The sequence below is a fragment of the Leuresthes tenuis genome, unplaced genomic scaffold (assembly GCF_036924035.1).
Source record: "Leuresthes tenuis unplaced genomic scaffold, fLeuTen1.0.hap1 SCAF_13, whole genome shotgun sequence".
Lineage (NCBI taxonomy): Eukaryota > Metazoa > Chordata > Actinopteri > Atheriniformes > Atherinopsidae > Leuresthes > Leuresthes tenuis.
In genome coordinates, this window is record NW_027325367.1 from 14,987,119 (window position 1) to 15,015,111 (window position 27,993).

At 39.9% G+C, this 27,993-nt stretch overlaps 2 protein-coding genes across 2 annotated transcripts in view; both read right to left on the minus strand.

The window, feature by feature from the left end:
- Positions 1–21,074, minus strand: part of nkain2 (sodium/potassium transporting ATPase interacting 2) — an 83,790-nt gene extending 62,716 nt beyond the window's left edge. The window contains exon 1 of the mRNA XM_072362631.1: positions 20,944–21,074. Coding sequence (XP_072218732.1) covers positions 20,944–20,997 — 54 coding nt within the window. The 5' untranslated portion in view covers positions 20,998–21,074. The remainder of the gene's footprint in view (positions 1–20,943) is intronic.
- coq8aa (coenzyme Q8A, genome duplicate a) overlaps positions 1–27,993 on the minus strand; it is a 294,959-nt gene that overhangs the window by 63,689 nt on the left and 203,277 nt on the right. The window lies entirely within an intron of this gene.

Consider the following 27,993-nt stretch of genomic DNA (forward strand, 5'->3'; position numbering starts at 1 on the left):
CACACAAACATCAGGGCTCCACTGCTCTTGTCTCTCTACACGCACACACATTCAGATGTAATCACCGTGAGTGCTGAGAGTGCAGTGCAGAGGTGTGAGAGCTCTCTATGCTACTGCCTGCCATCAATCATAAAATCCTTTCTGGGGATTGGACAGCTGACAGTGTCGGCATTACGCATCGTCTCCCTTTATTTCAATCAATCACTTCCTCTGCTGCAAAAGGCCTACAGATTGCCAAATGATATTGGTCTGCTTTACTCAGACTCGCTGACTGATTATGTCGTGTTCAAGGGAAAGATTTGGTTTGTGTTAATATTTGTTAAGCTCGTCTGATTTCTTTTTTTTTGGTTTCGTCTTTTCTTTCTGTAAAACTGTGAGCAGAATAAGAAACAACTGTGCGCAGGTAGATATGAGTCATGTTTGATGTGGATGGCGTGGCAACAGCAAATCCCAAAGGCGACTATACATCCAACCTCTTCCATCACCACTCACTGACTAGCTGGTCTCATTGTGAGAAACAGAAAGATTTCAGTACTTTAAAGGCTTTCGTTTTTCTTTTTTTTTTTATAGGATCCTGGACTCTGATTAGTCTGATGGCATAATATGTGATTCTAAATATAAGACAAATTATCTAATTTATCATGTTTGTTCAGTTTGGAAATAAATTAGCTAATAAATTAATCCAAATCCGAGGCCATGATCCAAAAGGGAATTAATTTCAGCAAAAGATCATAATCTTTAGCTTCTATTCTGTATATGGAACATACGTACAGTGATAAAAAAAAAAGCACATTTACACTGTACTACAAGTACTGCACTTTAGTATTTCTTAACATTTCTATTTCAAGCTTCAACTTCCTTTCCAGAGAAATATTGTATTTTGTGCTTCACTACATGTCTTTAAACCGTTTCAGTCATGGAAAATGGCTGAACATTAGAGAGAAAGCAAAAGAGTAAAACTTTTTCTTTACTTTTCTCATGACCTCTTAGATTTATTTGATGCCCTTGTTTATCAAACTGTGTATAAGGTACTTCAAACTGGCTGCACCTCAACCTGATACAAAACCAGCACTTTTTTAAGAAAAGTTTCACGTTTTCTTGCAACAAACGAATCAACTGCACTGCAGATGACAAAAGTAAACATGAAATGCAAAACACACGTTGGTGTGGTGGTGCACCAGCGCAGTCATGTTGATACCTGATGTCCCGAAAATACAATTTTTACTATACAAAACAATACGCAAGGACCCCACACACATACAGACTGAACACCACTGCCACCACCATGTCTCCTCTTTTCAAAAACATACTGTGTATCTATTTTGGTAATGTGACTGTGGTAGGGCTGATATGCTGATATGGAGCCGGGCTGTAAACTGACACTGTATCCGCATCTCACTTTAGCTGCCGTATTCAAAAATACAAGCGATTGCCGGATCTGATTACTGCACCTTTGTGTGTTTGTGTATGTGTGAGTATGACAGTGAGAGCAGGAGAAAAAATAGAAGGCAGCACTTGGCATATATGTGTGTCTACGTGAGCAGCACACGGGACTGGAGCCAAAGTAGAGGGCAGGTGTGTAAGGTAATAAGACAAAATCAATTCATACTGAGAGGAAGAACGAGGGAGAAGAGAGGAGGGCATGAGAGAGGGATGAGCGGTGGAGGAAAAATGATTAGAGGTAAGGATGAAAGTGTAGTGCCGAGCTCCTTCTGCTCTCACACATCACTCAATACCTTCTCTATTCCTTGAAGGGACTCAAAACTGAAACAAAACTCTCCTTCATTAGGGCCTTCAGGGGCCATGTGATGAGAGGAGGATTCTCTGGATTCATATTGCAAGACACCCGAGCAAAGAGCACCAAGACTGCATTTGCACTGCATCTGCATGTCAGTGTGTACTTGTGTATGAACTTGTGCCTTGCATGACAATGTGTGTTCATTTGTGCGTGGGCATCAACGACCAGAGAGCCAAGAAAAATATGTATGAATCAAAATAATAGCTGCTTTTAGAGCAGTGACAGAGGAGCTGGTCAGGCAGAAGGGAATGTGACCTACTGCCAATAAGAAAGTTTTTCAGAGGCGAACCATTATCAGGGATGTAAAACAATTTGCTTAATCTTTGCTTTTCAAAACGTTGTCAAAATGAGAGCCACATATATGCCTGATATCCAAGTGTTTCGTAAATATAAGACGGTAGAAAAATAATTTTTAGGGGATTTTTACCCGAATCGAGGGTATTCTGTGATATTCAAATAAAAGAACAAGAATCAACAATTAAACAATAAAAAATTTAAAAAAATAAAAAGTTTTTTGATAAAGTTAAATAAAGTCTGTAAATTCTTAATGATACCCACTTGAAATTAATTCCAGACAGATTCACCACCCCATCAATCATTTAGTAAGAAAAATGAATAAATAAATGAAACTAGCTGTGCCCCTGGATAACACTGTCACCTCATGACAATGTGAGGTTCTTTTGGGAAACCTTGGCTTCCAGGATGTGAATGTCACTTTAATGCTAAACCAAGCTCTCCCCCAGCTGCTCAGGCAATATTGCCCCAGGCAATAATCCAGCTTCCAGACTCTCCAGATTTGCATTAAGGCATCCATAGGCTGTGTCCATGTCCCTAAAGGTAAGAGGCGTTTTGGCAGTACGAGTGGAACCCATACAATATTACACAGGTGGGCTTAATGTTGTGGCTGACTTGTGTATCATTAAAACAGATGAAGAGAAACGACTGCAGAGGTATTTTTCAGTGACTTTTACAGCAAACATTTTGACCATTCTGTGTGCTAACAAACTAAACGTGTTTATAAGAAAATTATCTTCTTATACATTATATCATATGTATATTTAATAGTCCCACTTGAGTTTTTTTTTCTTCTTTTGGCCTAATTAGGCCCAGACTATGCCAGATGTGCTGAGGCTTTAGTTGTTTGGGAGCATTCTGGCTAAAAACTGTGGCACACTGATCTCAAACAACCTGGAAAAAAGAGAAAAACAGAAACATTTATGTAATGTAAGCACAATTCTGGGAGCTGTACCGAGCAGTTTCCATTATCACAACTTACAGGAGCCATGATCACACCTACTTCAGCATTATAACAAAAGTATTTGCAAAATTTACAGAAAATGCAAAGATGCAGTTTGAGAATCATGACAGTAGACAGCAGTCTTGTGATTGAAGGAAAATCACACTAACCTGAGCTGTGTCAAACAAAATTTTCCTTCAGACCCATTTAAGACATCAAAACTATGATTTATTATCACCGCTATGATTTATATTAAATTTAAACATAGTTTTCCCACAAAAAAAGTGGAAAAAATAGCTTCCCTGAGATATATTTCAACTACTCCTGCTTGGCCACATTTATGAAGTAGACAGTAGAGGATGGAACCACAGAACGTCCGTTGTCCTTGTTCAAATTTCAAATCAGGCCGCAGATATGGATGCTGATGAAACCACGAAACATCTTGAAAGGAGACATTTAGCAACACATTAAGATTCAAATGAAGGTTCCGTTGCACACCAAGACCGGTGACCACCGGAAGGGTAAACGTGGTTAGCATCTTAAGCTTGTTTCTTAGGATGTAACTGGCAGTGGCTGACATATTGTCAGCAGCAGGGTGCTTTTATAACTTTTAACATGTCACACAAAGTCTTGCTGTCTTTACTGACAAGCTCTCAGCTTCTTTTGGTGCCATGTGAGACTATTGTTATTGAAACTTATGACATACCAAATCTAGCTCTCTCTGGGTAGGTATGACATATAAAGGATACCCCTGTGACACTTTGATGAAGAAAAAGTAAGACAGATATGTACTTTTTTGTTTAAAACTCCATGTTAAATTCATCTTCAAAATGAAATGAAAACCTGTCATATTTGTCTGTATAATAATTCTCTAATGCTTTCCTCTTGTTGCATGAGGCGACCAGAATCTTGTCATCAACACTAAGCACAGGGGAGAAAATGTGTGGTTTTGAGTTTGAAAAGATGTATGTCAAATTATGTATGACTGATAGTTCATTTGCAGCAGAATGCAACACTTAACATCAGTTCAGATTTTTCTTTGTGTGGCTGCTGAACTTACACTCTTTCCTCTTAAATTCAAGACTTTGACGTTTGTGTGTGTCAAACCACTGAATCCGAGGAGGAGTCATATTTGACATTTCGTTCATCTGGCTATACCCTGTACAGAGTTGTAGGGTCTGGAGTCTATATCCTAATTGCCACTGACTACAACCTGGACCGATCGCCAAGCCATCAACCACACACACACATCTTTAGACATGTGGCAGGCTTGGAGAGAACATACAGTCTCCAGACAGCAAGGCCCCAGCAGACCAGAAGTTTCCTGCTGTGAAGCACTACCCTGCCGCCCTAGTATTGACTGAGTGATGGTAAATCATTAGCAAATAAATCGATAAAGGTCATAACCATTTTTTGTCAGGCAATGACCTTTGACGTTCTTATTTCACGAAGTTAGCCAACCACATCACATCACTTTCTGGGACAAGTGGAAACAAGGGAGTGACACAAACAGCTAAAGATCTCAGAAGGATACTGTTCAGTAGCTCTATTGGATTATAAGAAGGTAATAAGTTAGGGAAAAGTACATAACATAACATCAATGTCTTTGGAAAACCAGTAAAACTCATTACAGCAAAGACTCTACATTTTTTTCATTTTATCACAATGTGCAACATCCATCAATATAAACTTCAAATTTTAATGGATGATAGGAGATGTAAAAATGCACTTCTGCAGACATTAGTTTCTCTCAGATCGACTAATGTGACTCTCATGTCTAGCTCTGCACCATATTTCTGTCTGGAAGAAAATTATTCGAACCACATAGCTGAATGCTAATGCAGCAAAATGACAGCAAATGCCGTTTTGGATTATCAGCTCATTGTGAAAGGTACCCATTGTAACATTTTATAACATTCCATCGTAAAGTAACATTGTCAAACCAGTCTGCAGATCTATAAATGCCAGCTGATAAAAAGCCATGACAATAAAAGCTCTGAGAGATGAAAGCAGACGGGTCTCCAAACAAGAACAACAGAGCATGTGTTCAGCGAGCGCCACATGTCACCATATGCCCCGTAAAGGACATAAAGACAGTGAAAATGTAGTTTATGTTATCTCAAAGACTGTACTGGGAGGAACTTTGGGTAAGAGCAAAACAGATTTCTTCACACAAGACGGCAGATTGACAAAGAAACTCAAAGTCAGTGTCGGAAAGTAACTAAGAAGTCACCAGTCTGTGCTCGAATACGGTGTTGAGATACGTTTTAAGGCTTAAAGAATGTGTGTGTTACAATCACTGGCATCTGCTTGTCAAGTTGAAGATAAAAAATATCTCAAACGCCGTCAACACACTGTCAAGTGTTGCAAGACCTTGTGACAGTAAAGAGACTGCAGACAGCTAACCCAGACCTAATTCCACAGAGGAGAGCCGAACTGTATGTGTAAAAAGAGCAAATGATGTGTCATTAGGGGTGAAAATATAACTCTACAGACCATCCCTTGGTGAAATTAGAAGGCTGCCCATCATTACCCAAAATATGAAATAGTTCTGACTATAGCCATCAGCAACATTAAGGTGGGGCATGTTTTAATGATGGAAAATTAGACAGCAATAAAATCAAACACTACTTTGAAATGGATCATTCTGCAGAATGGCACCTTCTAATTTTTGTGCAAGAAGCTAACTTCTGTGAACTTTTTGGATTTTGAACGCTTGGCCTCAACTTGCATGCTTATTTCTGACGGTGCTCCTTTCTGATGATCTTCTTCTTCTCCCTTTCCAAGCAATATTTATTGACGATTTAATTTCAACTATTTGCATCTGGCGAGGTCTGAAAAGCAGAATGAATGGCCTACACTGGCCTCTTATGACTCTTTTGGATTCTTGACCTTAATTAGGTTAATGCTTCTGAGCAAAAGGCTCAAACATGGGTTTGTGACATGGCGCTGTCAGACTACAGCACATGTTCGATATTTGCCTCTCTGATACAAAATCATTCCAAAACCTATTCGGCTCTCCTCAGCGTCTTCCATCTCTGCTCATTACCGCAAACTTTGCAGTATTAAATGACCCATTCATCCATTAATCATTTCTTCATCCATATGTCTTGGCTATCTATCCATCATCGATTCATACTCTCTTGTTATCATGTGCCCTTCCCCTGCTTCCCCAATTCATCTCCCCCTGCCCACTCCTCATTTATTCATCCAATTCTCATTCCCTCCATCCCAGTATTGATCCATGCACACACACACACACACGTTCATCTATACTCTATCTATCTAACCATTCCTCCTTCCTGCCCCCCCCCCCCTCCTTGGCTCCTTATCCCACTCGAAGGGCCTCTATGGCAAGACTTAACACGCTCCACAACCTCTGTTGTCCCTGCATGGGAACACACACACACACAAACTGACAACCACATAAAGGCCGTCCCTACAGGATGCAGACGCAAAGACACACAGACATCGTTTTCACAGCTCCCTGAGCAACTCAAATGGCCCGGGAGAGACTGTGCAGCGCGGCGAAAGGAAAGAGAGAATAAAAGAGGGAACGGGTACAAGAGAAAGGCCAAGAGAAAAATTGCAAGGTAACAAGGGCAACAATGATGGAGAGAAAGAAAAATATGGCAGAACAGCATAAAAACTAAAAGAATGATAGATGGTGAATCGAATGAGAGAGGACACAACAGAAATGTGCAGGTTTACCGTGTTTATGTCACGCACAGCGGTATGATAAACTTCTCAGACAGCATAAGATGATGTTTTATGTGGATTATGTTTGCTGCTGAAGGGAGGATGATTACATTTTTAGTAGAGATAGAATTCATTTCTGAAGCAAATGTCAGAAAAAGATAGCAAAACCAAATTACATCACAACTCTCATCTGAAATTCTTGTAACTCATTTGTCTTGCTTTCACAGCTACATATCGAGTGCTGATAACTTTATACTCCCCACTGAAAAACCTCCCCTCAAAATCCTTTACACTCAGCAAAATATCAGTGTCATTTCGAAAATTCTCTCAAAACTGGAGGTGTTCCTCTGACACAAGTCATATTGATTTCTCATAATTATATGTAATGAAGCTCAAGGCACTGCTCACCAGTCACCCTCCATTATAATTACAGCACTCCTTTGATGTAATGAGATCAAAACGATTGCACAGGCGGAATATCAGAAATCGCTGCAACAACAACAGTAACAACTGCTCCAACAGGATACGAGTTTTCAGTGAACAATGGGAGCATCTCACCTTGAGGGCTAAATATAAAAACAGAAGCTACATCAAGAGGAAAGTGAGCCCCGCAACAGTTTGATGTGTATTGAAACAAGTCTCTCGGCTTCTTTTTTTTTTTTTTAAATCTTCCCATTTGTCTTCAGTAGTGTGTGAAAACTGAGGCAAACACCACACAAGGTCAGCTTCCAGGACCATCGATATGCATCTTGGCAGATCGGCGGGCCCATGAGGCTTTGCTATCGCATGCTACAATCCGGCACATGACCTCTGTTGCATCTTGTCGCCTCACTTTCCTGTCACTCACCACCGCTGCATGTCAATATGAAACCGGCAGCGATTTTAAAAGATGGGGTCAGGACTCGGGAGTACGGTGCAGGAAGACTGAAAAGCAATCGAATGTAACCAGCTGCAATGACTTTGTCAGAGTCGCAGCAACAATTTAAGATGAAAGGTTTTGAGGATTACTTTTGAAAATGCAGATCTATAAAAACACTCACTAATGATTTGTATTGAAGCATGCTTTTAAGCATTGAGACCATTGTTAAGTGCCACTTTCTTTGTATGGTTTATTTCTCCTTTGAACCACTTACATCAATGTGTTTGCTGATGTGAAACTGGGGTTAAATGTTATTGCTATTCCAGTCTAAACAGTTTTGTGCTTTGAGCTCTGAGCTTCTATGATGCTTGCATTATCTTTGATACATTGCCTCATTCTTGCATTTTAGCTTGGATATAAACAGCTGCAGCCGTGGCAAATGAAAAACTCCTTGCAATTGAAATACATGTATCAAGGGGAGCAGTACACACTAATAGTTTGCAATTAGGGAGATTTATCTGGAACATCCAATTTATTTTCAACAGAGGCAATAGTAGGTGACTCATACTTGAGGCATTTCTTAAGCTTGAATGCGCATGAAACTCTCTATGAACTTCAGCTAAAAAATAAGCTCAAACTGCATTAGAAAATAGCCATATCTGTGTTTGAGAAAAAATATCCAAGAAATAAGGCTATGAGCATAAAAATGCATGTGCGTGTTTAGATAGAGGCCCAAAAGTGAGTACATCTGCTGGATCAGTTTGGACATGCGGGTGATGTCTATCTTCTCAGTTTCTCAAGGAAAAGAATTGCCAAAGGAACTGAAAAAAAACTGATCATGAGGCTTCACAAAGATGAAGGAAATTGTGAAGGAAGATTTGTAACCAGCTAAAAGTAAATGGCACATGGTAATAATCAGTCAGAAAAGAAAGTGCCATGGCACCACTGATCATACCCACAATGGATGTCCTCCTACAAAACATCACTTTCATAAACAAACTATGAAAATAGAGGAGCACTTAGCACACAGGTCAGAGAAAATCTGAGTTTAGAAGCTCAGGCGCTGCTGAAAGTAAGACAGAATAATAGGATATAAAGCAGGACTAAAACACTTGCTTTATCCTTGGCAAAAAGCATGTGGTGTGTTTGCTGTGAACCTGGTCAGGACAATCATGGGGAATGCATAGTGAAGCACAGTAGTGGGGGATTGATGATCTGGATGGGTCTGGATGAATCCAAAAGATTTTGGAGCGAAGACATTTATATAGGCAACAATGAGGAGCTGTGAGCAGATGAATGAACCTCATCTCCTTCTGAAGGAAGTTGACAGAAGATAAATACTTTAGCATGATAATGATCCAAAGCAAACTGCCAAAACTACTCAAAGAGCTTAATTTTGTACATCTATAAAAACTGCGAACTTGCCTAAATCCAAAGCGATGCCTATGGGCGTATTTTAAAGAATAAAGGCAGACCAAACACACCACTTAATCATCTGAAGAAATGCAGAATGGTGCCCTCCAGAGTATTTTTACGTCCGTCATCAAAAGCAGAAAGTAAAAAATATGAATTTTTATCTCTGCAATGAAAAACATGATTACTTTTGTTATTCTGTTAGTTTTCCATTTTCCATGAGAGCAAATGCCCAACTGTTCATCTCGACAGTAATGTAATCATTGAGAGTTTTTTCAGTTAAGTGATGCTGTAGTGTATTACGTGTCTGTATTAACAGCTGTGAAATAATGTCAAAAGATATGGAATAGTCAAAAATAGCTTCACAAACAACAGCCTCCTTTACTTCACAAATATTTGTAAATAAATGTTATGAGTTCTTATTCGTGTTGGTTTTGTAAAAAGAGAATATAGAAACTAACCAAACCCATCTGGTCTGAGTAATACATATCCATAATACATTACACTGTATATATATAATACATTTATTAGATGACATTGTGTTCTACTTTACAATGTTTTTCCACACGCACAACAAAGTTCTGTATGGTGAAAGCGATTTAACAATATGCGTGTCGGGATCACTGAGACTATATAACAAATAATCCAACTGTGTAAGGGATCAATTTAAAGCCTCCACTGAGCTGCGGAAGAATATAGATTGAGTCAGCTTTTCTAACTCGAACAAAAAGACTTCCCAGTGTACCAAATCCACTCTTTCACAGTTGCACAGGCTATTTTATGATGACAGTGTGAGTTGATAAAAGTATCATGGTTTTTGCACCCTTTCTGTGAGCCTCTACATGCTTTTACAAGGCATGCACCCATCTCAACTGCGACGGGAACTCATGTTGTTTTTAAACTGAAAACTTCTTGGGTGGAAAATTACAGTTAAGCGATAAAGCCCTCCAAAGAAAGAAGCAGTTTTGCTGCAGTGCGGCTCATGTTGACGGATATGTCTACAGACGGTTTGTGTCTCTTTGATTTTGGACCTGACGAAAGCAAAAATATGACATTAATCCGGGACTTATTGTCTGAAGCGAGAGTGTGAAGGTCTTTCTTTGCAACGCGGTCAGCATTCAACACAGCCAAATAATTGCATGGGGATAAACAATTGAACAGATACCCAAGCAATGCCTTCAGGAGGGCAATGTTGGTCTGTCAGCGGGTCAGTCACTTACCTAAACACTAGAGGAGCAATGGATTTGAAAAATGTAACAAACCTCCATGAATGTAACCTTGAACACTGGCAAAGATTTTCTCTAGTGCCACCATGGTTAGAACTTATATGCCCTCTTCAGGCTTAATAATTTTAGTGATCCCAAGACTACAAAAGAAATTGCATTCATATCAGTGATATAAGGAAAGTTGGCCTTAATTAGTTTTTTGTTTTTTTTGGCACATAACAGAAGCCCGTTTTGCACTATCCAAAAAAACCATGAACATCTTTTGACATGTGGCTTTTGAGTACAATGAAAATCTGATTAATCTAGCGGTCGGTCCCAGTAGTGTGTCCTTATCAGCTCTGCTCCAATATTAACACAGCAACCGCTAATTTTCAATGAGGGAGGTGCAGTCTGCGCTTAAAGAGAGAGCTCAGCTCACTTTTCCTTCACAGAAACACATTTACTGACCACTACCATGGAGGCTGTGAAACTGGCAGCAACAACTCAAGGACAAAAAGACTGATTGATTTTTACCTGACAGCTGACAGCTAACCTTCAGTTCTGCTGTGCCGGGCTGATGTTCGCGGTCCAGGCAAAAATAATAAATTAGTCTAATTATTTCAGAAAATTGTGCTTATTAGAAACTGGGGTCCAACGCAGCTGGCAGGATACACTGAAAATGTAATGCCATACCTTCATGTTGCACTGGCAGGGTTGTCCCCTGGGAGGTAGAGGTATGCTGTGTTGGTTCTGAATAAATTGTTGATCTCAAAGCACTCATGACAGTGGGAAAATATTCAATAGGCTTGTTTTTAGGGGCTGCTTGTATGACACTAGAGCCAGTTTTGTGATACAACATATATTGAGTAACCCAAACCAACATTTCTAATTCATTAAATACAAATAACATGTAGTTTTACTATTCATCACATTTTAATCTAATGATCAAATAAAATTTAAAATGCAATATGTTCTGCAATGTATATGCATATTTTAGCTTTATGAAAATAATTAGATGCTACTGTAACACAAGCTAGCATGGAAAGACACTCCTCTGTTGTCAAAGTGACTAATGAATATAATATGATACTAGGAGCTAAGTGTAGGTCTCGAATACCCAGATGACTACACAGTTTTGTGTGTCTAAGCCATCAGACATCCGCTGGGAGAGGATCATGGGAGAGATGCCTCATCCCAAGATGCTTTGGAATACAATTTGTCATCAGACGGCAGCAGTCTAAGCGTAAAATACAGTCACTACATTTTCAATTTCAAGAGTTGGTCTTTATCCAAAGCTAAATGTATTGACTGAATTTGAAGACTCCAGCTTCAGAAGAATTATGTGCTGTTTGGGGACAGCTTTCTGATGGACTTTTCGGGCTGATTGATTTTTCAACAGCACAACAAATATTGTACCACATTCAGAAGCAAACAGCACGGCAAATTTTTCCCCTTGAACTAAACAGGTTGATATTTATCACAACTTCCGAGATTCCTTCTTTCAGAGTAATACATTTTTGACAAATTCCCTTAAACTGCAAGTTGTAAACAAAGAGCATGATGATTTCTCAACATGACACCTTATCGCTCTGCTGATGAGCAAATTGCACAGCTATTAACATAAACGGTTGTCCTTCTGCTTTACCTTTTTTAAGTTTAGGCATTGATTTGGTATGAGAAGGACATGACTTTAAAATAATTATAATTGTATTTTTGGATGCAGGTAGGTACAAAATACAAAAATCGATGCTGAGCACTAACAAAGGCTGCTTGGGCCCTTAAGTATAGGAAGCAGATGTTCCAGCTGAGTAATTAAAAGTATCTGTTAGCCTGAACAAAGCGGATCCATTGTCTGACATAAGATAATTTGCACAGCACAGTGCTCTGTGCCCTGAAATCTCTTAGTGGAAGTGACTGTCAATAGAAGTTTAATTATTTTGGGAGAGTTCAGCAACTGCAGATATACTGCAGCAGAAATATGACTTCTGCATTGCAATGTTTGCAATTAAACCACTGCTTCCTGGTGCTGGTTGGTTGGCCCTTTCTATTACTGTCTGTTACTTACAATCGCAGATTAACTGGGCAAAGAAACTAAGAAAGTTATGGATATGGTGGTAAAACATCAGTTTTGATAACCTTACCTCACAGGACACAAAAACTTTCATGCACAAACTGACCTCACTGGACCCCTCTCAGAAACAGGTTGTCTGATTTTAATTAGACTCTGATAGGAGCAATTCTTTGTATGGAAGGACATTAGGCGGTTGTATTTGCCAAAGATTCAAGGCCAAATGTAAATGCTGGACACTGTAATTATCTGCTCAAATGCAAGTTGCTAACATGTCTAATAAGTTAAGTGTAGAACAGTGTTCTTTAACTTCAACTCCCAGATGCTGTTCCACAAGGGCCTGGTAATGATCCATTATTTTCAATAAATCTGTGTGTTGAAGCAGGGAAACATCTCAAACATGCACGGTATTGGCCCCCAGATGACCAAAGCTGAAGCAACCCTGATATTGGGAGTGTCATTAGCTAACAATATCATTTTCTGTCTTTCATAAAAAAACAAAATCAGTGCTGTTTCTTTAAATGAGCCCAGTGCCCTATGATACACACATACGCAAAGTCCAGTTATGATTCCTCTGTAAGGTTATTCAACAGTGTCGAAATTACATGGTTTAAATTAGCTACGTGACCTCGTAAACAAATGTTAGACTAACTTTAGGAATAGTTCATGAAATCATTGTACTGCAACTGATTTATTAATAAAAACCTTTAACAATGTTAAGGGACACCTGATGGACCCCAGGATTGATAGTAATCAATCTGATTTTTTATCGGGGTTTATTTGTAATGTACTGTTACAGTGTCATATACTGACTTCCTTTACTGACTTTAACTGGTTAACTTATTTACAAGAAAAAAGAAAGAGGAAAAAAAGATCCACTTTACTGTTACCCGCTGGCAGTTATTCAACACGGCTGCAACTTTAGTCTTGAAAAGATATTGTGAAACAATAAAAAACACCTTAAATATCAGTAAGACAACTCTGACCATGTACACCTGTTGACTGACAAAACTTTATTGAATTATTACATTTGTCAAACTCATTGATTATCCCTTCATCCCATTGATTATTCTTCTCCTGTTGAGGATACTGTTTTTTGACTCTAGCACATTATCAAATAGGCTACATATAGTGTGCAATGTCATATTACATCATCAAGTTTTTAAAAATAAATGATATGGAAACACTAATAAGTCAGCTGAAGTTCTGACTTCAAATCAAGATATTAAACCCTTTTTAAATCAACGACTCACAGTGCCAGAAATTACAGCTAATTTTTGAAATGCAGATTTGTTATTGGTTTTGTAAGCTCCATCCCATGGGAGAGGGGAAAGCCTGAAAGCAGGAACAGCACTATATAATGGGATCAGAAACAGCTAATTAACACCTTCACAAAATCGCAGTCCAAAATGTAAAAAAAACGCAAAATATGTAAGCGTTTAAAGTGGCCAATTTTACAAAAAGCCAGCACTTCTTAACAGACTGATCTTTTTTGATAAGTGAAAGCCAGAAAAGTACACCCCAAACAAGAACAACCCGAACAACATGAATGCAGGTGGCACAGATCTACGAGATTTGAGCTCCACTGATGGAACTACATGTACCTCATCAGGACCAGCAAGGGAAAACTTGTTTAGATGCTATTCAAATGCTTTGAGCAGGCCACTAGTAAAGTCGCTGGTCAAGGTGTGGTGGCTGCATTCATCTCAGCAGAGAAATAAAGAGAGACAAGGTGGAGGCAAATAAAGACACGAAAATAGCCAGGAAGACAGGAACACGAAGGGTGGGCATGTATAAAAAGACAGAGACCTGGGGCAAGAGAGGCTGACAAACTGGATCTGTGAAAAAGAAAAATGTGAAAGGAAATCTATGGATTCGAAGCTGAGATTGTGTACAGCCCTTGTTGAAAGCTGTGTCGCACATAAAGGACATAAAGGACAGGAAAGCCTTTTTTTTTCTCACCAGGTTGCTGCAACGAGGAAGAAAGACTGAAGAACATACTTGTTGCCACAGAGCAGGAGATGCCTTCTCAAAGTGGATTACCTTTGAAATGCCGACAAACGAACAGCATGACATGCACACAGATTGTAAATATAACCATGACATAGTATCTCATGAAACGATAGGGTAATTGAGTCAGAATCCTGCTGACTTTTGCAAAACCTCAATAACTGGACATTTATGCCAATCTGCAAAGCAATTCTACAGCAGTTAATAAACCAAAGTCACCTGGAAATGTTTTCTTTATATCCTCTGTTATGGTAATTGATGCTTGCCTGTAATGTTGAAGGCAAGAAAATTCATAACCACTTTTGAGAACTGCAGCGTAACAGCTCTGATTTATTTGTGTGCTTTGCGTTTCAAAAAGCGTTTTGGATAAGTATTGACGTCTGAGGTGGAATGACTGCACAGTCGCCGTTTTGCAATCAGGTAACTCACACGGCACACATGCAGAGATACCGTTTCTGTATTCATGTCATTGCTTCCAAGGAGTAAATTATTCATTATGTCCCTCAGTGGTGGAAATGTCACAAGAATGTACTGCCACAGACAGACAAACACAATGTCTCAGATAGCCTGAGGCAGACTAGATTTGTGTTCCATGTATAAATCCTTATGTTGAAATAAGTATATTAGAAAGAAAAAAAAAACATTCTTTTTCAGCAATTTAGGCTATGTTGCTTCTTTCTGTTTTGTTCGGAAAGTTGAGCACGCCTGCTCCAAACAACCATCTGACAGCGTCTTGCTCTATATTGTTTCATATTCTAAAAGATTAATTATCCACCTACTTTGCTGCTGGATTATGAATTATTGTCTCCCTGCAACTGTTCACTATACTGAATTACAAGCCTATAATTTTACTCCATTTACTCTTTTCAATTAACGTACACACCAACAACATAATTAAAGCTCTATCAACATCAAACACCCACGAGCCGTCTGCCCGAGCTCGACTGAAGCAGCCAACAGTTACTGATAGGTAACAGTTCTGTTACCCATTATTCTTTTGGATGATTGAGTCATCGTTTTTGTGACAGCAGCTGGTGGGTGCTGCGGACTGATATAGCCATGAGGACCTCAACCATTGGCACTGACAGTGAGTCACCGGTGACATCAAATGGATCTATGTATGTGTGTTTGTGTGCGTGGGTGGCCGTGTGATCAAAGGCGCTGGCAAAAACACCATCTAACCTGTTATATTCTCATTTGCTTTGTTATGTTCAATCCAAATTTCTAACCCTTCTCTTTGTTTTGATCGTAGCCCTTTACAGTCTGCGTGTAATGTTACATGACACTACCCTTGAGTAAACACTGTAATAGCCTAACTCTAAAATTTGAAGAGGGAATAAATGAACTTGCTTGTTTGTGGAGTTACTGGGGAGGAGATGACTGAAACCACTCATGTGTCAGCAGGATAAATGTCATATCTCGTTTCTTTAATGGTGCTGGACTATTTCTTGGCTAGGCACAGACTTATTGGTGTCTGCGATTGTCTGACAACCTCACGCTGACAGAAAGTCACTTTACTCAGTTAACAAACAGTCTCTAGGGATTAAACAAACGAGATGTAAAGTCTCAGTTGGTTAAAAGAGATTGGACTTGCAACTTCTAGACAGTCGTGTTGGCTGTAAACCCATGTGTCAAGAATTTGTGAGAGGCAAAGCTGAATGGGTATAGGCTGTAACAGATTTACTGTCAGGTGTAAGTTTGGCAAAGCAAGAGTGCCATTCTTCTGTCAAATTAGAGAGAAATAGGCAACGCTCTCAGAATACATCTCCTAAAACCATGTAAATAGCCATAAATCACCAACTTCCAGATCCTCCAATCAGTGTTTTCCTCTGAATATCATACTTTTTAGTTTAGGTTGTCGGCCTTTAAAAAAAAACACCTGAAACTATATGTCTATTATTATTGATTGACAGAAAAAACCATAAGAGCAATGATAATGCAACCTGTTCTCACAACAGAGCATGTGATAGTCCACACTGCAAAACCGTGCAGTTACACTATAAAGGCTTAAAATAATAGTAGTTATTGAGTTTTCCTCACTCATTTTTCAATTCTGAGATGCTGCTTACGTCTCCCTACAAGATGACATCGACATCTGACATCTGGCTATATGATGGAAAGATTTTTAATGTCTCGTTCCATGATGACTTTGATGTTCGACACCTCACTGCTCGCCTCATGGCATCAACCTTCGCTTTATCACCACACGACGATAAAGACACTATTAAGGGGGAGGCAGAAGGGGGCGGACAGAGGTCTTACACTGGCTTCGCACCAGAAGCGATGCGTGTGCGGAATGTGAGGATTTTCATTTCAGGACCCGTGTTAACAAATTAGAGCATCCACACTGGCTGCTGAAGCCACGAGGCGTTCAGAGATTTGGCGTGGTGCCTATTTTCAACCTGTCATGCTGACTTCATGCAAATAAAAATACATCTTCTACCGTAGCTTCAGTATGTATAGATGTATAGATATAGCTTACCTGTAGTGATGATTATGATCATGATTGATGATTTTCAGTTCATTTCAACTGAATTTGACTATTCATTAAAACAGAAGTGTATACTTATGTTCATTACCAGACACAGACCAGCTGTGTTTAAAGATAATAAATAACTCAGCTCCACAACAGAGAGGTCAGTGGTGTGAATACACACATGTAGCCAAGAAACAGCAGTTTAGTGAAACATTCCCATGTTGGCGACCCGAGTTGGAGTTAAAAATATATATTCGGGATTAGAAGTCATTTGCATAATTAGGCTTAGTTGTTGTAAGAAAATGGTCGGGGTTAAAATTATAAATGATTAGCTGTGACACATTCCACCGTTCACGGGTTGAGGTTCCTGTCATGCAGGGGACCTAAACAAAATATCAAGCTCAGGGATAAGCAGTGGTGAGCTGCTTAGTTGTGTGGATAGAGACGGAGATGATTTGAATATTCATAGAGCTGCTCATACTGCGACCCTATACTGCAAGTGAAAAGCTCTATAAAATATAATTGATAACACGCCCTGATTTCAAGCCTATATCTTAATGGAAAATGTTTCTAGCACAACCCATCCAAAGAATTTGATGTCAAGAACAGATTTTAAAAAAGCTGAAACAGACCCCTGCAGACAAATTAGAAAATTATGAAGTAGTTTATGGAAAATATCATAGACAGATTTATTGAGCATGACTATAATATATTACTTGTAAAAAGCAGAGAGCAACTCTATTTAAACTAATTGGTGACATTAAAATGACCTAAAAACCCCAGTATAAATGAATACTCTACGTACGCTAATCTGTACCGAAAGCAGGCAAAAATTCACCAGGTTTGACTGAATATGTTTGGCACTTTAGTGACGTCCGCTGTGAAGTAGTGATATCTCCAACCGTGGATCATTGATCTCTGCTCACCTGTAGTGACATGAATTCTTTGCAATTAACCCAGCTAATGAAGCAGGAGACAAAACTGCTGTTAAGTTACATAAGCCATCAGTTCTATTACTTAAGACACACTGACCAGACTTAACACTGACCATATACTTAAGACACACTGACCAGACTTAACACTGACCATATACTTAAGACACACTGACCAGACTTAACACTGACCATATACTTAAGACACACTGACCAGAATTGTTTGAATTTTTCTCTGTGAGGTCACCTCTTAGGTGGAAGCTCACACAGCAGAAAATAATTACTTCCAGCAGCGGGCCCTAAGCAGAGTAAAATAAGCTGTTAATTTGCAGTCAGTGAGATTTCTCACAACAAAGAATGGTGGGAACTTTGGTTCCTGGCAACGGTTTGAAAAAAAAAAAAAAACATTCATATTTCAAGATATCCATACTCTAAGAGTGTAGAAATGTCACTAATAGTGAAGACGTGGATTTCATCATCAGGAGACCCCAAATGCAACAGGGCTTATTTTGCCTTACTGAGCTGTAACATACAGTAGTGTTAGAGCTCCAGCTCAGCTTGTGCTGGTATCAGCTGGCTTAGCTATTACAACAGTTAACAGAGCAAAACATGTTGTTGACTATGGCATAGCATTAGTTCCACTGCATTAGACACAATGACTATCTCTGTGACAGCATCTCATTCACAAGCACGCAAACACACACACGCGAGCGCGCATACTCCCTTTATATCACCCAGCATCGCCATTTACAGCACAGTGGCGTGTTTCGTGCATGCGCACCACATGTGGCACTTTCATTTGCATTCTGATGTAGACATCTTCACTTCCACAGCTGTATGTCTAATGGAAATGTGACCAGCGACGTCCTATTTCACACCACAATAGGCCTTTTACAAGCACTCACTCTCACAACAAGGGTCATATACATAGCATCTTATGGTAAATTAGGTGATTTTCCAAATTTTTTCCTTTGTACCGAACACACATGGAGTCTGTCATAGTGTCTTATTCAACACGACAAAAGGTCCTCAGTTCACACAGGCTCACTATACGTGACTGCATGAGCTGAGAATGTCCCAACACACGCAATTGTCTTCATGTTTATGCATCTGTACACATGCTATGCACAATGTCACATTCTATATCACAGTACGTCCTCAGTTTCTGAGCCCACAAAGAGAGCAAGTCTAACAAAAGATCCTCTAACAGTAGCATCTTGCCGAAGCCTGTTGAGGACTGTGCCTGGATTTCTTGTACAGTATGTACTGCACACCGTGTACAGAAGTGGTGCTCCTTTGGTTTAACGCATGGCCCAAGTGGGGGCTTAATTTGTGACAGTAAAAGTGGGGGAGAAACAGACAGCCAACACATCACCAAAATGTTCATATTCTAAGATGTGAAAGTTGTTTGCAAGTTAGAACAGCTGTCATCGAGGAGTACAGTGGAGCTCCTGTATAATCAATTCTCATTAAGACATTTCCTTTTAAAACACTGCAGTACACTGAGTACCAACATGCAAAACTATTGCATTTTCATCAACTCTCTAGTGGAATAATATGACAAAATTTGTTAATATATATACAGTATGTTTTTATTATCTAAATGCTTCAACTGTTATCATAAATGTTAACAAGGAACCATGTCATCTAATAATAATGATTGATAATGCTATTTATAAGATCAAAGTGGGGCAATTCCTGCTCCTAGCACTACTTGTACTATGGCATATTTAGCTTGCCACTGCTTCAACATCACTCCAGCAGCGGTTTGGAGAAAGGAAGAAATGGATGAATAAATCAGCACCAAAACACACACTGTTTCCATGTTCCCATAAAGGCATCCTCTCCAGACTTGTTACCGCAAAAAAAAAACACTCAAAATGAACTCATCTGCCGGAGCCACCGTTGTACCAAAGTCTACAGTTTCCCTGGAGGTGCAGATGGCTACGTTTAACTTTGTAGTTCATGTAGTTCAGTGTGCATGCAACTAGAACAAGACACTGCTGGACACACATCACACTGTTTTTTGCTGTTGTTGTTTTTACCATTTTATAATCGCCTCGTCGTGTCGCACACATTCATGCAATGGCATGTTCCACTTCCCCCTCAGCCACAACAAGCGTGTGCGTTGCCCCACTCCTGAGACCTGAGGTCCTACTTCCTCAGAAAATTGCTTATTAATTTACATATATATTTACATTTGTATGAAAGTTTCTCTGAGATTGGGATTAAATCTAATATGAGTGGGTCAACATGTGACCCTCTCCAGTAGCACAGCTCTTACAAGAGCAAGACTAATCATTTGCCACAAATGTCAAAATATGGTCCTGCTCCACATGGTTTGACCATGTAGACGGGAATGGCAGGTGACTTGATTGCAGTCTGTTCAGTGAGTGGCAGAGAGGACAGGGAGTAATGCAGTAGCAGAGAGAAACTTGACACACACACACACACACACACAAAAAGACATTCTGTCCCCAACCCAAAAAAGCGACTGCTGCTTTGAGTTTATCTGCTCTTTCTGTGTTGGATTTTTCCCTGCACGATTGTTGGAAAACTGGGGAGAGTCTTTCCGGTTGAATGAAAATTAAACTTAAAAAAAAACATGTAGCAGCGGGTCACCGACTAAGCCAGTCTGAAAAGTTGTGGGGCGGATTTTCTTTTTAATATGCAGAAATGACGCAGACAGGACCAATCAAACTGCTTATGCTGGTGCTCGCACATCCTCACATGGATGCACGCAGCCCATCCCTTCCTCCCTGTCGTCTAGACTGGAACCAATTCCCAGTTGCACAGATGGTGAGGGAGGAAAGAGAGGTGCCATGAGTTGAAGTCCTTTTTTTGCCTTCACTTTGTCTGTACATTGTTCTCTACATGTCACATGCACTTAATGGCGTTGCACCCAAACCACATTTTTCTCCAAGGTCGGCATCTATCATTTCCCGCGTCCCATTAATCAAAGCCCTGTGTGGACTCTTGGTACAGTCTTAAACCTGCTGTCAACAGCATATCAGCTTCTCAGGCAAAATTATACCTTGTATCATGACCTTTTACACACCCATCAACTGCTGAAATGCTGACCTTCTAAATCCATCCACCCAAGATGAAGATGTGTCTTTCGCTGATTCGCCTTGATAAGTTGTTTATGTGTTGAGCTCTTGCAGTATTTTTTTTCAAAAACAACCTTTTTTTTCTCTCCTGATCGATCACCCCCCGTACAGGATCAATAGTAATCTTAGCACTTACCAGTTGCATGCCACAGATGAAGGCCAAGGTACACCTGCCACTACAGCACCCCATGACGTCCTGCTCCTTCTCTGCAGTGGTCCACGTGGAGCAGAAACTCTGGAAAACTCCCAAATCTCTCCTTCACAATCCAAAAGCCCTCCCACCCACCCAACACCTGAGGGTCCGTCTGGTTGGCCGGCAGCCCAGGTAGAAGCACTCGCTGCCCAGCCTCACAGAGCAGAGCGCAGCCCCTGTGCTCTCTGGGGCTCAAGGGACTCAAAGGTGTCTACTTCATTCAGATGGACAAGTTGCTAAGAGCCCCAAGAGGTCCCCTGGATTTCCAACACACACAGCCGGGGATCAAAGACAGGACAATTCAAGTCCACAAGCTGTTCTTTATGTATCCACAGTTTGGAAGCTGATGTGGAGCATTTTAAGGGACACTGAACACATTCAGATTTCTGATCATCAAGGTTTAGTCTAAAAAAAAAACAACAATAACAACAAACAAAAGAAATATCTGATTTGTAAAGCACTCCTAAGGTTGCACTTGCGTCCACCTGCTCAGGCACCACTTACTGGACTAGTTAGTCCGCTTAATGACCACCTCGATTAGACGCATCCTCATCAGTGTTAAACTGACTCAGTCCTGCATCGCAGCCACTCTGACACAGAATAAAGAAACACAGAGATTGGTGATATTCCCCAGATTACATATCTTGCTTCATAATCCGATTAAGCGCCACTTGCATTTGGCTGTTTTGGAACAGCTTAATTTGTTTCGGGATGGAGAAAACAAGTGAAAAGGGTCCCTGGCTTTTCTCTCAGACGAGCTCCTCTCCTCTTCTCTCAGGGGAAGTAACGGGCATGTAGCGGCAACATCCTCACCCAAACACCGCTGTCCTGTCTCCAGAGCCGCGTCTCAGTTTTTACTCTAAATTCTGTGCTTTTATCCGGTGAGACAATGGGAACAAAATTTGTTGCGAGGGTGTTGTGATATGTCAACAGCCACTGGAAGATGATTATAGTGGCTCTTGTGAATAATAAGTCCCCCTCCTGCAGTTCATCTCCCCATCAGGTCCACACCGTTTTTGCCGCCGGTCGGTTTATTCGCAGCCGTCTCCCTTACAGTGAGGGCATTTCTGCCATAATCATGTTTTCAAAAGAAAGAAAAAGAGAAAACATTAAGAAAAAACAAATTTCGGGCTCTGAATTTTCGTTGTCGGGTTAAGTCTCAAAACGCAACGCACAAGAGGCGAAATAACGGCGAAGTTTAGTTAGTCGTTTCGGGGGTTGTCTTCAAGGAGTGAAAAAGGGAGAGACAATGGGAACCGGGATGGACCAACGGACCGAGAGAGACAGCCGAGAGGAGCGTCTCCCGCCTGCCATCTGTCAAGTCAAACACCACATTACCACGCTGCCGTTCCGGTGCAGATTTTCAAAATCAAAGAGCTTAATCTGCAATTTTAGTCGTATAATAGCACGGCATGCCTGGCTTTCAGAAGAAGTCAACGATTAAATGACAGCTATTTAAACTAGACGACGTCAAGCACCGTTTGGGTATGCTTAACTTTGCATAACTTCATAGATACACATTGTAATGTAAAAGCCCACTTATAACTTGCTTCCACAGAGACAGACTTGCTTGTAATCTTTTAAAGTGGTCTTGAGTGGTTTGGGTTCTCCAGTTCTCCAGGGTTTCTGAAGGTTTCCCAAAGTTTTTCTTTGGATATTGGCTGCTTTTTCACTCATTTTCAGAGGACAGTTTGAGTGTGTGAAGCCATGAGTGCTGTGTCTACACATATAACAGACAACTTTGAACCCATTTTATGGGATCTGGAGCTCAGCATTATAGAAGTAGTATCTTGACAGAGAATGGAACAAAGTTGAGGCTGTTGAGGTTGAGGCTGTTATGAAGAACAAAGGTGCTCATACCATACTAAATAGAATCTGTTTTTGCTTCACATGCTGTCTTTCCATTCATGTTTACTCGTGCTCCATAAATTACTGAAGCAAATCCATATTTTCCTGGCAGTATAAAAACAAATGAGGGGTGGCTCAAGACTTTTTCACAGTAATGCACATCTCACCACTTGTCTCTGGCTTAAGAAGCCACAATTCTCCGAGAGTGCTTGTAAACACAACACTCAATTGAACTTTCCCCCGACTCTGTGTTTACCTGAATCACGGTGTGACTCATACTAAGCAGCAGATCAGTATTGGAAATCAAGCAGGACTTTATTTCCTGTTTGATTCACAGAGGTTAAAGCACAAAAGAACACATCCACACACCTGCACACCCACACACAATCCCTTTCGTCTGTTAACGGCTTTACCCAAAAGATCGACATCCTCAGCCACTTGTCATTTAGTCACACATGAGAGCCAGGCAGTCAGATAGGTGAGTGAAAAGATGTTATAACAGAATGCAAATGTATGGTATCTGTCTTAAATACTGTTTAGACATTACAAGATTATATTGTAATGGGCTCCAAGCCAGGAGCTGGGTTTCACCATCTTCATCACCATCTCATCTCACCAATCTCAACTGTGCTGATGTGATGGCTGAAGCCAGCCAGTAGATCAATTTTTTATCCAGTTAAGATCTTGAAAGTGCCTTCCACTTTCAGAAGATTTCCCTGATGTTTCTGTGAAGCAAACCCTCTGGTGTGGCATGTTTGTCTGTCTGTGTCTCTGTTGTTTGACATTTTCTATTTTTTTCACGATGGGTAGAAACTGTTCAGATAACTGAACAGAGCACAGCATCAGTAGAATGGAAAACTAGCTTGTTCATATGAACAAGTTGCCAAAAACCTTTAGGCGGTCAGAGATCAATTATGGAAGGTTGGCATTGGGGACAATTTATTTTCTATAAATCTTTTTAATTTATTTTATTTTATTTTATTAGAAATCATTCGGTTTTTACTGTTTTTTTAGCTGACACTGAGTGAATTAAGTTTTTTGAAAAAAAAAGTGGGTCTATTTTAGGATTAAACTGGTCTTTTTAGTTTCAGCTTCTACCGTAAAGATTAAATGCATTCATAACAAACCAAAATCCTTTGAAAATTGATTGAAAAAGTCAATAAGTTAGGATTATTTTTAATTATGAATAGACCTCCTCCTAATACACGTTGTATCACCCAATCACAGCATTTCACTGTGGGACTTTGCTTTACGTGCAGCTACTTGAATTTTCTTTTGGTCCATATTGTAATCAGATAAATGAGGTAAAAAAAAGGCTTTCAAATGCCAGATTTCCCTAAAGCCAGCAGAGTAATGGATCATATATACTGCATCATTACACAGGACATATCTGTGATTTATGGCATGCTGCTGTGCTTGTTGTCGGGTGGATCATGAGGCATCACCATTTTGGATTGCATCTATTCACTTATGTGTCTGTTTAGTGTATCTGCCCAGACAAGATCATGTTAATTTGTCCACCAAAGTCACACCAAGATGTGCCCGAGATCACTCTGAGCTCCACAGTCCTTACTTCCCAAGATATCGAACGCTCTTCTATATAACGGCATTTATTTACACTGATGGTTGTATAATCCGAGTGCAAATGCATGCTATTTGTGAAGCAAACTTGTGTATGGATTCAGTCCTTAAAGTCTTTGAAGTTTTTATTTTGAAGGCAAGCGCCCCGACTCTCCCCCATGCTGTAGCTGCTGCTGGCTGACTTGTTGAGGCTGGTGCTCATCTCGGCGGGGGAGCGGCGGGTTTCTTTCACTCTCTCAAACACAAACACAGACAGCGAAAGATGCAGCTTTGGTCGGTGTGCAGCTGCTCACGGGCATGGCCCTCCACCATAATCTCACCAGAATGAGAGTGCTCCCTCTCTGTGTCCTTGGGGAGTCCTGCTTGAGTTGTCAAGATGTTAATTCTAAGATAATTTCTCATTCCTTAAATCAAGGCTCAAAGGTTTACTGATAAGTTTTAATATGTGCAAGACAGAGGTTATTGAAATGGCTCACGTGTAAATTACAGGAAATTGCTTCAGAAGGAGTGCGCCTCATTTTTAAACGACACTTAATGTTGCTCATCTGTCTTGTGTTTTTCCTGCAGTGGCTACAGTTCAGCAGGAGGTATTCCAGTTATGGACGACAGCCAAATGAAGCAGCCAAATGCTCTTGAAAACAAGCAGTTAGATCCCAATTAAAAGTAGGAGAATTAGTGTGTTTGATTGTACCAGGGGGTCAAATGCGCCACACCTATAAAATGGCCAGCAGCTTAAACAGACACTGAGGTGGAGAGGCTATCACTGCTTTAGCTATACAACATAATGGCCTGCTTTCCCCTCACCATCCATCTCTGTCACAGTCTGCTCCTCCCACACACACACACACACACACGCACACACATACATACACCAAGAAAAGCAACACACAGGTACACACATGCATGTGCAAACAAATACACGTGCACACACACGCACATTCAAGCCCCACGCAGTGTGACAGGAGTTTAATTATGCCTCTAATCTTGAGTGACAGTTGCATGTATAATGGCTGATTCCCTGGGGCCATGTGTTGAGGCATCCACCCATTCATCCATCTATCCCATCTTCTATTTATCATCTTACTTAGTCATTCACCCATAACCTCTTCCACCAATATTTCCACTCAACTTCTTACTTATCTTCTGAATCAAGCTCCTCTTAGCTCTTTTCCTTTAATTCCCTGCCTTCTTTCTTTCTTTCTTTCTTTCTCTCTTTCTTTCTTTCTTTCTCTCTTTCTTTCTTTCTTTCTTTCTTTCTTTCTTTCTTTCTTTCTTTCTTTCTTTCTTTCTTTCTTTCTTTCTTTCTTTCTTTCTTTCTTCCTCCTCCTGTTTTTGTCTGAAGAATTTAGCCTCTTTAATCTTCCCTGCTACACATCATCACCTCTTCTCTCATAAAGGTTACCAACTGGGCCCACTCAGCGTGTGCCCCCTCTGACCGCTGAAGGTGAGGTCCCTGTTGGTCAGAGGTTAATAAAGGTCGAGTTACAGTTGTGTTTGTGCTCATTATCGTTGCACATTGGAGAAATGTGAGTGCACAAAAACGATTATCCTGAAGAAGAGGCTTAAAGGCAATCAGCAATAATATTACAAATCTTTTAAGCATTAGGAGGAATTCAGTGTTGATTGAATCATTTTCAGAAAGTGAAGTTACCCCCCTAAACATCTATATGGAGCAAAAATCCCAAAATATTTACCAGAAATGGCTCTGTACTGTATGTTTATCATTTACCAGAATGCTCTGGTAGTTTCTGGCATTTTAGGTTTCTTTCCTGGAGAGTGGAAACAAATACACACAACCCTTTTTGGTGTTTATTTTACATCATTTTGTCTCATGAATATTTATGCAAACTATTGCACATTTAATTAGAACCTTATTAGCATATTTAAACATACAAGTTAATAATACCTGTAATGTAAAGAATTTAATTAGATGAATAAATACATTTGAGGTGGTATCAATGGTTATTAATTTTACTTGACTGACTAGCAGTATCTCCCCTTTACTCAGTATTCTCACAACATACCAGCATTTGTGCATTTACACCCTAGACAGGTCCCCAGTCCATTAACCCAGGGCCACATGGAGTCCCTTTGAGAACAAAAGAACATTTTTTAAAGAAAATATGAAGGTGTGATCATTTCACTCAAGAGCCATCTGTGTATATTTCCCACTAAGGTTAGATGGTAAAGTTAGTTTAGCTGGGAAATTATCCTACTTTTTGAGTAGTGGATTATTGTGTAATCTGTAAATTAAACAAAAAATAAATAGATGCCCGAGAAAAGTAATATAGTTAGTATTTAACCACTCAATGTGTCAGCTCTGAAGTATTCCGCTTGAAGAGGAACTTTCATCAAGATAGCCCATCAGATTTGTGTCATTAGTTTTTATATCTATTAATTTTAAGAAGAGAGATTTTGGATGATAGTTGCTGAAGTACCTGTGTATCAAGGCACCAACCAACAAATCAGTTAAAGGCTTCATGCTTGTCAGTTGACACAATAATCTCACCACAGCTATTCTGGAGATTCCAGTTGACTTGTAGCCTATTGATCTCCCTCAGCCGTGGGTCCAGCTGTCAAGGAAATTTATAGGGTTCATATTTCCATTTCTGAAATAAGGATTTCTTGTCCGTATTGGATGAAAAGCTTTAAAGAACTTGGATGAAAAATAAACCCAGTTTGTGCTTCTCTGAGGAAGATACTATTACATACTGCAAGGATATATTCAAATAATCATTGGTCTGTCCAGCCATATATTCGTCTATCCATCCATCAAACCTTGCACAGAAATCATCATTTTGATTTTGGAAAATGGCACTGCTTAAAAGAGGGGAAAGGAAAACAGACAAAGACCAAGGGACAAAGAGGAGATGGGGGGGAAAGGGAAACAAAGAAGACAAAGAGGCTTAAATAAAACTGCACATTACACGATGTTGTTTAACATACATCTTAAGTAATGTTGGGTTTAATTTCATTCTTTGTTATCATTCTTGTCATCTTTCCTCAGGTGAAATTCTGTAGTAATGCCAACATATATTGCTTTCCTGTCATCAATAAGACATGTCTGAATTAGATTTTGACACAGACAAAAAGTGAAAACATGAGACAGATAGAGAAAGGGTGAAAGAAAAAGACAGGGGAAGATAAGCAGATAGTGAGATAGTATGTGTTTATTACTTTATCTGTCTGGACCAGATGTCACTAGAAGCCCGCTGCTGCCAGACAATCTCAGCTCCCACACACACACATATGATCATAAGGAAAGCACACAAACCCTCCACACTCTGACATGCTATCCCTCCTACACCTTGTCCAACATGGAAACAATCTAATTGCAGACCCCTTGACAGTTGAAAGATATGTGTTTGTATAATGTCAGTTACAGTGACCAAACTGTTGCATTTGTGCAGTTTGCTTCTCATAAAAACTGAGAATGGACAGAAATGAGATGTGAGTCAACACAGATGGAGAAAAAAAGAAACAAAGAGGGAAGAGGAAAACACAGAAGGGGGAAGGAAATGTCATGGAGAGACAAGATGGACATGGAGGGAAAGTGAAACATGA